The sequence below is a fragment of the Brassica rapa genome, chromosome A03 (genome assembly GCF_000309985.2).
Source record: "Brassica rapa cultivar Chiifu-401-42 chromosome A03, CAAS_Brap_v3.01, whole genome shotgun sequence".
NCBI classification, from domain to species: domain Eukaryota; kingdom Viridiplantae; phylum Streptophyta; class Magnoliopsida; order Brassicales; family Brassicaceae; genus Brassica; species Brassica rapa.
The window spans coordinates 9,341,791-9,355,400 of record NC_024797.2 but is presented as its reverse complement, the minus strand read 5'-3'; the positions used below and the strand labels follow the sequence as shown (position 1 = coordinate 9,355,400).

The 13,610-nt window shown below is 29.5% G+C and overlaps 2 protein-coding genes across 6 annotated transcripts; both read right to left on the bottom strand.

Annotated features, from left to right (window-relative positions):
* Positions 1–854: 854 nt before the first annotated feature.
* On the bottom strand, positions 855–1,962 carry LOC103857733. Its single transcript, XM_009134955.3, has one exon. It carries the CDS (start codon positions 1,517–1,519, stop codon positions 1,286–1,288), a length of 234 nt encoding a protein of 77 aa, XP_009133203.1. The 5' UTR covers positions 1,520–1,962; the 3' UTR covers positions 855–1,285.
* Positions 1,963–2,548: 586 nt separating this feature from the next.
* LOC103853632 (4-coumarate--CoA ligase-like 2) lies at positions 2,549–12,037 on the bottom strand. Of its 5 annotated transcripts, XM_033288789.1 has the most exons (12): positions 5,642–5,710; positions 5,203–5,344; positions 5,087–5,098; positions 4,854–5,015; positions 4,616–4,683; positions 4,348–4,507; positions 4,260–4,262; positions 4,066–4,174; positions 3,889–3,962; positions 3,717–3,793; positions 3,513–3,623; positions 2,549–3,405 (listed from the first exon to the last, which is right to left on the bottom strand). In XM_033288789.1, the coding sequence occupies exons 3-9, from the start codon at positions 5,093–5,095 to the stop codon at positions 3,925–3,927; spliced, it is 549 nt and encodes a 182-aa protein (XP_033144680.1). In that variant the 5' UTR covers positions 5,096–5,098; positions 5,203–5,344; positions 5,642–5,710; the 3' UTR covers positions 2,549–3,405; positions 3,513–3,623; positions 3,717–3,793; positions 3,889–3,924. The 5 variants fall into 5 exon arrangements, with proteins under 5 accessions (XP_033144680.1, XP_033144678.1, XP_033144681.1 ...); XM_033288787.1 differs by lacking the exon at positions 5,203–5,344 and having other exon boundaries at positions 5,642–12,037; XM_033288790.1 differs by lacking the exon at positions 5,203–5,344 and having other exon boundaries at positions 4,260–4,298; positions 4,465–4,507; positions 5,642–12,036.
* Between the last annotated feature and the right edge of the window lie 1,573 nt (positions 12,038–13,610).

The following is a 13,610-nucleotide window of genomic DNA, read 5'->3' as shown; positions in this document are numbered from 1 at the left end:
TTATATTCACATTTAAATATAATATATCTTTTTATGGTTACGTTTTGATTTAATTTAAGAGACTCATATTAAAATCCCCCATCTGAGATGCTTTGAGTTTTTATTCTCTTAACAAATGATCTCTGAAAGGGGATTTGCGTATGAAATGTGTTTTAGACAGTTTAAGAATTGTTGATATTACGGGAATCTCCATGAGAACTAATTTGTAGATGAGAAATTGTTAGAAACACAACAAGTGAAATACTATTTTTTTTTAAATACCACCAATCAAATAATATACTAATATTTGAGTTTAGGATTTAGTGATTATTGTTTATAAGGTTTAGAATTAAAGGTTTGGGGTTGGGTTTATAAATGTTTTATAAATATTAAAAATATTAGCTTAGTGTAATTTTATCACAAATTTAAGATATTTATGAAAATAGTCATTCATTAATAGTAAATTTAAAAAGTGGTATCAAACTTGTGGTAGAACTGAAATTTCTCTTTGTAATAAATGCAATTGAAATATATATTACATAAATTGAGATTATATATATATATATAAGAAATATGCATAGAACTATAGAAGATAAGGAGGCTTTTCTGAAAGCCAGTAAGAGTCCTCCAAGGTAAGATCTCCTAATCGGGAATAGTTTGATCAAATTTCAAACTTGTATGGTTTTGTAATGCATTTGCACGACTTTGGATTAATATTTTATAAACACTATATATGTGGTTGACCAAAAACACACTACATATATGTAGGTTCTAAAGTCCGTAGATAAAGAAAAAATAATAAAATATTATTATGTTATAAACTGTGTGAACACTAGAACGTAAGTAAGAAGTTAGAATACACATAGATCAAAAAATAAGATAAGTATTCTTATGATTGGTATAACATAGAGAAACCATTAGAGTACATGTTTTAAATTTGATAGATCATAGACAAACGACATATATAGTACATACTTTACAGTGTACACAACGTTGAACATGATCAACGTTAAAAAACCACAATCCCATAATTTCTCAAGAGTATATCAAATATTCATATAATTTTTATACAATTAAAAGTCACTTAAAACACACATACACAAAGCCATGCATGAGACTACCCTTTGGTTGAAAATCCCACGCTTAGAGAATCAATCTGCCTACCCTTATTACATATCAGGAATTCAACCGGTCCAAACCCTACATAACTCATAAAAATATCAGACACTTAACCTAACCAATAGTAATTACTTATTACAAAGTCACGGACTCTTTCACTGACGCGCATCTTCAAGTTCCCTTCGCATCATGTCACGACCCGACGGTGAACGGGTGACTGAACTCCAGTGGAAACAGCAAACGTAGTGGTAGTGATCGTGGTCTTCGACGACGCTGTATCCGAAGAAGAGGACGAAGATCCAAGACCCGATCCGAACCGCCCTGAATCGCCCGGAAGACGAACATAGTAAGAAGAAGAAAGCTCGTCGCGGTAACGGATTTGCATGACGGCTCTATAAACAAACGGAATTAGACCCTCCATGTTATGTTTATTTCTTTAGTAGCCAAAGAAAACAGAACCGTTTGGTCTTTATAGGGAGATATGAACTACCACATGGCGTTTCATGATTTGTTACTATATCCACAAGTTCCTCACGTCATTTTAGTTGCTATATTTTAACAATATATATTATATGATTTTGAATGTTAATAAGAGAAGCAACCTTTGAGTAAGAAATTAGCTACATGAAGAATCTAAAAGCTACATTCCAACTAATATGAAACCACGGCTGGTCCAACGGATTTATCTTCAATAAATATATTAATTAATTTCATCCACATCCAATTTTAATAGTGTTTTGCAGCTGGACTGCTGGAAAATTGTGAATTTGCAATCCTATTGACTATATCCACATTTAGTCAATAATATTGTAAATCAACCATGTTAGTGTTCGTAGTTCTTTTATATTATTATTATGATCCTAGTTATTATTATTTTTGACAAAGATCTAATTATATTTTCATATGTTAATCTTGATTCTTGTATGATTAGTTGATTACATAAGTTCATCGATGTAAATTGTTAATTAAATGATTTGCGACTTTTTATATAGCAAAACTAGGGTCGGCCCGCCCTACGGGCGGGATATATTTTACTTGTGATTTAGGTTATTATTTTTTGTATGATTTTGTGAGTTGTGTTTTTGATTTACATTTGCAATAGATATATATGATAATAATTTGTATTTGAAGAAGAATTATGTGTGATAAAATATATTTTGCTTGTTTGCAATAGTTGTTTCTTTATTAAAGAGTTATGACATTGTTATGTTGTGGGGGCTTCGTATGTCTTCATGTTGTTTTATTTTACAAAAAAATTGATTTCGTATTTGATATGTTATTTGTGATGATTTGTAATATTTAGGCCGTGAAGAATTTGGTTGTGGGTTGAATAATTATTTTTGTGGTTACTTTATTTTATAGGATTTTATTATGAATTTTCACTATTTTTTGAAATTAAGTAAATTTATACGTTGATGGTTGAGATGATTTCAATAGAAATGTGTTCTTCTTTATTTTGGTAATATAAATATTTTGATTGGTTTATTTTATATTTTCTACTTTCATTTATACTCCTATATCTTATCGTTTTTATTACGTTTCAATTTAAAATTTATAATTACAAAAAAAATATTTTCATATCACTATTAAATTAGTTGTATTGAAACTCTCTTTGAAATTCATGAAGTTACTACATTTATTTGCATATGATTTCTTTAATGTGTTATTATATAAATACAATTTTCATTTATTTTTATAATTAATTCTATTAGTACTATTTTATTATATTTTTCTCAATTAATTGTTAAAAATCTTTTAAAATTATGTGACTTATTCTATTTTTATAATATTTTTTTAGTTTCTCGTATTTCTTGTGTTTCATGCAGAGTATTTGTTATTGTAAAATAAATTCTCATTTTCAGAATTATTTTTATGTTATTGAATTTTTTTTTTTAAATAAAATTCATATTCCTTTTATTAGTTATTTAAGAATCAAATTTTTTGTTCGAGATATTTTCACAAACACTAATCACGTTTCGTAGTATATATACATGGAGAGAGAGGAAGGTATAGCTTCAGACAGTAACAATCTAACAAATAGTATACACAATGGTATTATGTTGGTAACAGATCAAAGAGCAGAGACATCAGAGTCGGAACATATGAAGAAAGGATCTTGCAAGAGTCTTAACTCACCAATATGATGGAGAAGTGGAGGCAGTGTAAGAAAGGACACTTCTCTGTGTACACCAGAGAAGGCAGGGTTTTGTTTTGCCGTTGGATTATGTGAAACATCCAATCTTTCAGGTCTTATTGGAGATGGAGGAGGAAGAGTTCGGTTCCACAATAAATTTCCATCAAATGTACCTGTCATTCAATACAAAACAAAATGATGCTATTTAACACGAAGGAATACTACAGATTAACTTGTCTCAACCTTAAAAATAAAAGGCTAATCAAATGTCCAAACTCACCAATGCCATGCTCATTAAGAGCTTCCATATGATGCTCCACATCTCTTCTAGCGAGGATACCACAGTGTATGTTTGGGTGCAAACTCTTCACACGGCCATCAAACTGCTTTTCTGAGAAGAAAAACAAAAACAAAATGAGAGGTAAGCTTAATATACCAAACTCAACTGCTTAATCATTACCACCAGCTAAAGAATGAAACTTGCCATTTCAGGGAAATGAGTAAGCGTCTCCACTTTGGAAGTGACAGAGACTCCAGCATTCTCTAAGGTAGAGGCAGTTCCTCCAGTAGAAACAATGAAAAAAAAGAATCATTTTTCAATTCATAAACACTTATTAGAACAGAAACATAACTAAAAATTATGAAATAAGAGATACCCACTCTCGAAGACCGTTGCCAAGAGTAGCTAAATCCTACTTGTCAGAAAAAGATATCAAAACTTGCTTCTTTCCTGATGTACACACGCCCATGTTACATTAAAAACCTTATTGTAAACATAATATAATTGAAATCAATCTCTGAATATGAACTTGCAGGTTAACACAAAAACAAACCAGAGGAGGCCGAGGACTGTGGCTGATTCTTTAGAGCTGTCTGAGACTCTGACATGGCTCGGACCGTAACGAAACTCGGACGCATCGACTTAGAATAGACCTGCTGCTCCTAGAAAAAATCAACAATAGCAGATATGAGAAACAGAGACACCAAGAAGAGGAACACGTCGACACATGGAGAGGAGAGAACTCACAGGCTGAGCAAAATCAATATTCAGTTTTGACAGAGATTTCTGTAAGAGAAATAAATAATCGGTTAACCAAATAAATGAGTTAACTAACGGTGAAGTGTAAGATAGAGTGGTTTGCTAGAGCTTCGAGTTTGCGAGCTTTATAAGTTCTCTTCTTAAAATTTTTCCAGAGGGATTTTTCGGATAAGTTACTTCCAGCTGTTCTTACGATATATGCCATTGGATATTGCTCAGCTTTCAAGTTAGGGATGCTTCAAAAAACATAAGAAAGAAAAAGTAGAGAGCTACAGAAAAAAAAAAGGTCATTAAAAAGAGAAGAATTTAACAATCTCTATCATGTTAAAAGAAAAAGTCCTTACGGTATTACTGCTGCATCAGCAATCTCTGGATGAGCAAGCAACAATGCTTCAAGCTCAGCTGGAACAACCTAACAAACATTTTCAACCATTATCCAAACCCACCACCTTTACAAAAGATGATCCACACATTAAGAAAGATTTTTGTTTATTGTTGTTTGGTGTTGCAGCATTTTTCCCTTTCTTATCTTCATTTTTAGCAATAAAAGAACAATGAAGTAGCCGAGATAGTGATCTGTACCTTCTCTTTGGTAGCATAAACATAAGATTCGAGGTTGTTTTTCAACTCAGGCTTTCTTCTTCTTTCCCTATCTTTCTTGTTCAAGGCTTCTAGCTTCAGCAAGAGACTCTTTCGTAAAAGGTGCTCCAGGGCCAACAGTTTTCTTGTTACAGACTTACAGGTCTATAAATACATTGGGTTAGTTTAATGTTTGCTGGTAACAGTAACGTGTCTTGAGATGTTGTCGGCCATACCAGTTGCATGATCTAGAGGAAGAAAAAAAGAAACAAATACAATAATGGTAAGAAAGCAAATGTATTTTGAAGATGCAATTATAAAGTCAACAAAATGCTAATTCTAAATCTTAAACCTTGTTAATATCAGGTCTGGAGGTTGAATCACGGTGGACAGGAAGACATTCAACAGAATCTTATATACGATACCAACAGAAACCACTTCCAACAATAAAGAATTCATCGTCGGCTTTATTAAGTTATTACTTATTACAAAATCTATTAAGAGCAAAAAAAGGAACAAAATTTGTAACCATGGAAGTTTCAAATACAAAATTTCAGAAGAACATATCTAGGAAGCGTGATTTAAGTCTACAACATTCTTCTCTTCACTATAGATACTGGCCTGAGCAATATTCAAACATGTTATAACGGGAAAAAGAAAACGAAAAACTTATTATGTTATTAGATAATCTTCTCATAACTCTGAAAAGGCCAGAAGAATCATTCACGTTTCTCTGTACAATCTTTCAAAGAAGATGAATGTGAAATCGGATCTAGGAATTCAGAGTATACCTGACGGAGAAGATTATCAGCGATATGATGGCAATTACGGAGAGGCATACGATTATCAGTTGGAGCAACCATAACAATTGAAAACGATCGAGAACAGATGAGAATAAAGATCTGGATTGAAATTATTTATTAACTGCGTTGATAGATGTAAGGACGATGATTGAGCTTCCTGACGCAATAAATTTGAGTTGATCGATCTTAAGCAGTACTAAAGACTAAATCGCCATCACACCCCTGGAGACGCGAAGAAACACAGACGCTAACATCTAATATAAAACGACGTGTTTCATGACAAAGGTATTGATCACGACATATGCTTCACGATATAATGGGCCAACAACGAAACAAAGCAAGTAAAACCCATGAAACAGATTCTAAATGAAACGCGGATGGAGTTGCGTTTAGACAGGTGTCGACTCATGAGAAATTCATTTAGTGACGTGGATCAATGTAGAAGAAGGGAGTCTCTTCTTTATATTATAAGAAGAGAAGATATAAATATATATTTATAAAGTGGTAGATGTGTTTGGATTAATTACTAACAAGAGACGCTTACGAAATTGTGGCCAATATGCTTAAATGCTAATTGCTATTGAGGAATTAATTACTCCGTATGATTGACTACTGCTTAGATTAAATGGTTATCTCAATCTTGATGATGACTGCGATAATATCTGTAATTAACTAATTATCGATTAGATTGAACTTAAAGACTTTTAGACTAACCATACAATTTATACTCGACATTCTTTATAATTTGGTATTTACATATTATCCTAATACCAAAAGATCATCTCCTAAAATTTAGTGGACAGAGTTAAAACATGCATGAGGGATTATCTTAATAGTGAGTGACATATGAGATTTTAGGACTTGTTTCTTGGTGCAAAAATTTTAGGACTTACAGAACATATAACATTATGCCAATGAATCTCATTTGGTAGTCAGAATTTTACAGGTTACTAGTTTTGCAGTTCCATTAGAGTTGGATTACGGACTTCTTGTAAGGAGACGATGAGATGTTTAACAAGAAACTACTGGTGTCCATCCTCATTGAAAATTTACAGAATAGCAATAAACACTATGTTCTCTTGATTTGGATCGAACACGGAATGTAGAAAGTTTGAACAAACTAGAAAATTAATGAAGAATACAAGAAATCTCTCACCCAGTGTGTTGCTTTTCAACTTTTGAATTATTTTATAAGATCTTCTCTTTTATACTTACTATGAACCAAAAGCTAAGAGGAACGTCTACATCACAGCCCTTATCTCAACTGGATTTTAAACTAAATAACATAAATAATTTAATACTTAAAGCTTTTGAATATAAAGAAGTTTGGCGCCGAAACCCCCATAATCGTTCAAGCCTGAAACCACATCATCTAATATTAGTTTTATTTCAATGAAATTGAAATTATTGCATAAACAAATAAACAACATGAGATTTTTTATTTTAGAATTTCTCAAATTAAAAATAATCCTTTTTCTAATTTTTTTATTGTTAAGATATATATTGAACAAGTACAAATCATCCTTGCCGAAAGCGTTTTTTTTTTTAATTTGAATTCAACATGAGGAACATCAACAGGAGTACAAAAAGAACGGATGAGGAACATGAGTTGCAGACGTTTTGCTAATTTGTAAATTCTCACATCATCAGATCCCATAAATTTGGGGCTTTGGTATGTAACTAAAAGTGTGTTTTAGCAACAAAAAAAACCCTAAAAATGTATGAAAATCCTCCTAATTTCGCAGTTGACGGAAAGGAGTAAGAGAAAACTCACGGACTTTAACTCAACAGGCCAACGAAACAAGATGAGAAGATTGATCTTATACGAAGTCACACCTTCAGCCCAATGGCCACAATCACTCTAGTAATATATGGAAATGTCACAATCATAATCATTGGTGGGGTTCCGGCAAAAAGATGAAACCATATTTTTTCGACCCAAAAAAATGGAAATGTCTCTATTATTTCCATTTATAATTGAGTCTGAACAAATGAATAAATCCTTAACAAACTTTGAACCAATACTCAACCATGCTTGGCCCGATGGAATAAGATGGATGTGCAATAAGTTAGTGTCCATTACTTTCCTTTTTGTGTGGTCAACTTAGGTCCATCCATCTCTTTGTGACAGTTTACAAGAGTATTTGGGGTTCAATTAAAAAATATAAAAATAAAAGGCAAAAGCGAGTAAGATCAGCTATAATCTATACACAAATGGCACTAAGATCTAGATTAGTTACCTATCACGGTACATTTTATTTGGATTTGATGATGATATAAAAATACTATGATGAACGTTTTCTTAAACCTTTTCTGTTTAGTTTATGTTCGCCGCGTCTTGATTTGATTATGGTCCTTTGTTTTTAAGTCTTAACTAGAATGTGCTTTAGCGTTCTCATACTTTCTTGACCCGAACATTACTAAACGATCCGTTATCTCTGAAGTGAACATATTTGAATTTTTCTAATATAGAAATTTCGGAAAACAGGTTAAAGACATGTATGTCTACATGCCTCGTTTTAATTTAATTGTAACATGTGATGACATAGTTTTCTTTTTTGAAGAAATCATGTTCCTGTTTTCGTCAAGTTCTTTGCATGCATATCCCATTAAATAGTTTGTCCTTTTGCTCCACATAATCTTTTCACTATATGCCGTTATAAGATTCTAACACTCCACGTCAGTTTTTCTTTATTCCAATTCATCATTCAACACATATTCAACTTTTATATATTAAATTAGAGGTTTTTAAATAAAATTTGACATATTGTTTTACTAATTAATAATTATTATCTTTTATGTTCAAATTAAATAAACTGAACCTCTATTTATGAAGAATTTAAATAATAAAAAAAATTGTATAAAAAAGAAAAATAAATTATGTAATTTATAATAAAATTATTAGTTTTAAATAATTAGATAAATATCAAAATATCAAAAACTTCTAGAAAATGACATGTGTTGTCAGTAGTTCCACTTTTTTTTTATTCAAATAGTTAATTGTATTCAGCAACATTTAATCTATATAATTTTTTTTTATAATTCAACTACCTCTTAAACCATGTACAATGGTCACAACTTTTCAACACTTCAAATTCACTTTTTGGATTCCATGTCATCTTCTCTATTATTCCATATAATAATTCAACAATGATCTAATTTTTTTACCTACAATGGGTTGTTTAATAAAATACAACAACTATCTATTTTTTTTAAGTTAACAAAAAAATTCAACACCTTACCTCACTATTTTATCATATTTTATCTTTTTATTTTCTTTATTTTGTAGACAGTATATTAAAAATACATTTCAACTTAAAAGTATCTTAATTGTTTTTTTAAATAAATAAATACAGAAATAGAAATCACCAATAAACAAATAAAATTACAAAATAATGAAAATGATAATTTGTTTACTATACCCAAAAAATGAGACTAATATCTATGTATAAATCATAAACATGATGAATTTTGGTATAGTTTTTGTTTTAAAAATTAAGTCTTAATAATTTAGAAGAAAACAATCGCACATATTTTACCAAATAATAGAACATTGCTTGTGGGTCCTATGAAATATCTCTTCCTTTCATATGTTGCCAAGTGTCACAGTTGGACTAATTTTAGCTTCGTTCGACTTGTTGAAAATATTCAATAAAATATAATCCACGTGTATTTTTATAAATTCATCTGGTTTATTGTAGCAATTAAACTGTTAACAAAATAATTCAACAGCCCTTTTGTTCATGTTCTTATAATGAATTTAAATGTTGATTTTTTTATTCAACATTCCATTGTAAGTAGTCTTACATTAAATTAGTGCATTTATACTATTCAAACAGAAACATTCGCATTTTTATTCTTTCGTAAAAATATTTTTTTTTTTTTGAAAAAATACTCCTAAATTTACAAAGAAAATTTAATTATCATTAATGAAAATGTTGTCTTTTGGTTTTTGGGCTTAAAACTATACATATCTATTATTTTATTTATTGCATATATGACCTATTAAGAAATCTCATTCCAGCAAGCATATTTATTAATAGGTCTAAAACCATTGATGGTTCTAAACAAAAATAAATAAATTATCTACAAAATGGTAATAGTAGATCATTACAAAATCTATAAATTAGAATGCTTAACATGAATACAATGCATTTGCTTTATATGACAAATTAAATAGTTTATTCAGTTTTATGTACTATTATAAAGTATATGAGAAATTAAATCAATTTTTTCTAAAAAATATTATAATTATTTTTTCAGTTTTTGCCTGTCAACCATGTCGATTCACGAGTTAATGGAGAATATTTGAATTTTATCAAAATTGTAATTAACAGACTTTCGTTAAATCTAATTTGTGGAAACATATCAATTGGTAGAACATCTGATAGAATTCTACATCAAGGACATAAGCCGGTCCAGATTATATACGACCACCGGGTTTACCGGTTCGGCCGCGGTTCTATATTGGATATTAAAACACTACTTATATCTTAATTCGTCTATAAACCACATATGTACTCTCATTAAAAGAGTTAAATCATTTGTAAAAATAGAATAATTTTTACACCATTTAAATGTAGATGCACCATTATTCCTCATCATTTGATTTCGGTACGGGTATTTTGATATTTGATGTTTTGGTTCTAAAATTTTAGGAACCATTCAAGTATTTACAAAGTTCGGTTTTGTTTCAGTTGGGTTATTTCAGTTTTTGTTTCGGTTCAGTATCAAAGTTTGGAACCAGCTAAATATGCAAAAAAAAAACATTGGGTCCAATTCAGTTTTGATTTATTCTGGTTTTTTGGATAATTACGGATTTATAGATTAAAAATATCAAATAATTTGGGTTTTCGGTTTAAATATCAGGTAATTCAGGTTATTCGGATAAAATATCTAATAATTTATATAATTTTTAATATTTTTAATAAAAAAATATTCGGATGATTCAGTTTTTTGGAGTATTTTTTAGATATTTGATTATTTATAAATTAAATATAATTAATATTTATAAATATATAATTTGTATCTTAAAGTTCATGTATACATTCGGTTTTCGGTTCAGTTTCAATTTTCTGGTTCTAGAAAAATATGATCTTGAGTTCCAAAAAAAAAAAGAGAAATATGATCTTCTCGGTTATTTATGAAGTTCAATTGAATTTTGGTTTAGTATTTTTAATTTGGTATGGTTAGGTTCGCGGTTCCGGAAAAATATGCTCAAACCTATACTCTATCTTATATAATTTTTTTTTTAAACTAATTTATTTAATTTGAAAAATAAGTCTACATTTTACAAGTGGGAGTCAAAATCTTGTAGTCCATTAATGAGTTTGTCCGTTTGCTTCACATACACTATTGCAACAACTTCGCTTGGCACAGCCTTCTCCTATGAAAACACCGGTATTATATCTTCAAATCCATCATTTTCCTGTAAGACGAGTATCTAAGGGTAACAAACTCATCAATATTTAATTTAACCTAATGTTGTGGAAGAATATTTCTGATGATTCGCTAATATTCAGATTTAAAACATTCAAGCAGTTTTATTGGGTTAATGTGAATTCTATTATACGAATAATTGTTCGACATTTGTTGGGTTATATTAGCCTAAAGAGTAAACCCATAAAGAAGTGTAAACGGTATACTATATCATTACTTGAAAAAATCTTTCTGATCTCTATGCTAAAACGACGTGACAAACTCGTCTCTGCAAACCACAAGAGGAGTGAGGATAGAAGACTTTGCTAATTGCTACCATTCGCACAATCTCGCGCAAACGCAAAACTTCAGTAAACCAAGATATTCACATGTTTGACTTAAAAATCAACGATTATCATGCCAGAAGCTTCCAAGATGAGAATGGATCCCTTTCTAGTCTACGAGTTTTGACTAGTTGTGCATTTTCCACGAGGGTCCCAAACTACCATTAGCGTCATATCCATCCCACCCAATTCATCATTTATTATTCAGGATAAAAGGTAAAATGCTACGCCCTTTAATATTACTCCCTCCGTTTTTCAATATAAGTCGTTTTATAAAAACTTTTTTTGTTCCAAATTATATGTCGTTTTTAGTTTTCTATGTAACATTTATTAATAATTAATGTTGTCTGACCAATGATAATATATCTTCTATTTTTCTATTGGTTGAATTGTAGTTAGGTAAATAATGAATGATGTTTTTGTTTCAAAAATATAAGAAATTAATGATTTTCTTAATCTATGTGCATAACTTTAAAACGACTTATATTAAAAACCGGAGGAAGTATAGAACAAGTTCACATGGTTCCATGATTTGTAAACAATGCTAGCAAAAGGTTTTGTCAATCTTGTACATATGGTTTTTTACAATGTACATATAATATCACTATTATAAATCCATTTTAAACCTTCTGAAACTAAATATTGAAATAAATAGTGAAGTGCATAAAAAATTTATGTTTACAGATTCGTATAGGGCAAATCTCCAAAATAGCACATTTCTAAGTTTATATCATAAAAATAGCACTCAAAACCTAAAATGACAAAAATAGCATTTTATCTTTTAAAAAATTTAAATCTTTTTATTTTTCAAAATTTGAAATCTTATCCACAAAACCTCACTTCTCAACTCTAAACCCTAAAACCTAAACTCTAAACCCTAAACCCTAAATTCTAAACCCTAAACCCCATCCTTTGAGTGCTATTTTTGTGACTTTTGGCCTTGAGTGCTAGTTTGGAAACAAAAACTTGATTTAGTGCTATTTTGGTTTTTTTCTCATTCGTATAAGTATCACATGTATTCAAAGTTCAAAACTATTTCGTTTTTCCTCTAAAATAAACAGTACATAAAATAAAAAGAAAGAGTTTTAAATTTAATTAACACAAAAACAGGTGGGAAGTTATGTCGTCGGCAAGAAATTTGAGAACATTAAGTTCTGTATCCACATAAATATTTGAGAGGACCTTGTCTGCTCAATTAAGTACGTGTCTTCCAATACCTCTTTGACTCTTTCACATTACAACTTTTGGAAATGTTGGAAAGAAACTCGCTGTATTTGGCATATTAGACGACCGTGAGTCCGTGATCGGTACAGTGTACCAAGGCCAAATCAAATTATTAGATAAGGATAAAAATTATTGTTTATATATTAATTGAAAAACATTATAACATGTGTTTTTGGTAGCTAGTTAGCCACGTATCAACACTAGAATAATTATTAAAATCGTTAGACAAATAAATTGGTCCATTTAAATATAATTATATTTTTTATTAAACCAAATATCAAACTAATTAGTAGTTTACAAAATAATATTCTTTCTCTTTTTCTTAAATAAAAGTTATAGAATTACCTAATATGATTAACATATATATATATATGATAATTAATGATTATGAATAATATAGATTTGATAATAATTTTTGTATCATCTTTCTTTATTGTTTTATTTTATATTATTAAAAGAAATTAAACAATCACATTAATCATATAATAAAAATATTATACTTTTTTATATGTTATGTTTTGAATTTTCTTAAAACGACAATAAATTACTAAAAATGGTAAAGTCTCACATTGAAAATTTTGTGATCAATGGTTTAACTTTTTTTTTTTTTTTGTTCAAACAAGATACAAATGATCATAAATCGTATGAATATAAAATCTCATTTAATAGATTATATATCATATAAAATACATAAATCTGTTAGTTTCAAAATTTGCATTGAAAAAATATTGAGATCATAATACGTAATTATTTTTATGGAAATGAAGATCGGAAAATAAAGATGAAGCCATAAGGATTCCAGAAAATTGTATACATATTTATATATATAATGTTAAAGAATAGTTTGAGCAAAATTTGGTTGCATAATGCTATTTCCTTTTTTTTCTTTACTTTATCGAGAGAGAATGATTTTGATTCTCTCCATTGCAGATTTGAAAGAAAAGATTATGTGTCTAGTTCAGTCCATTTGA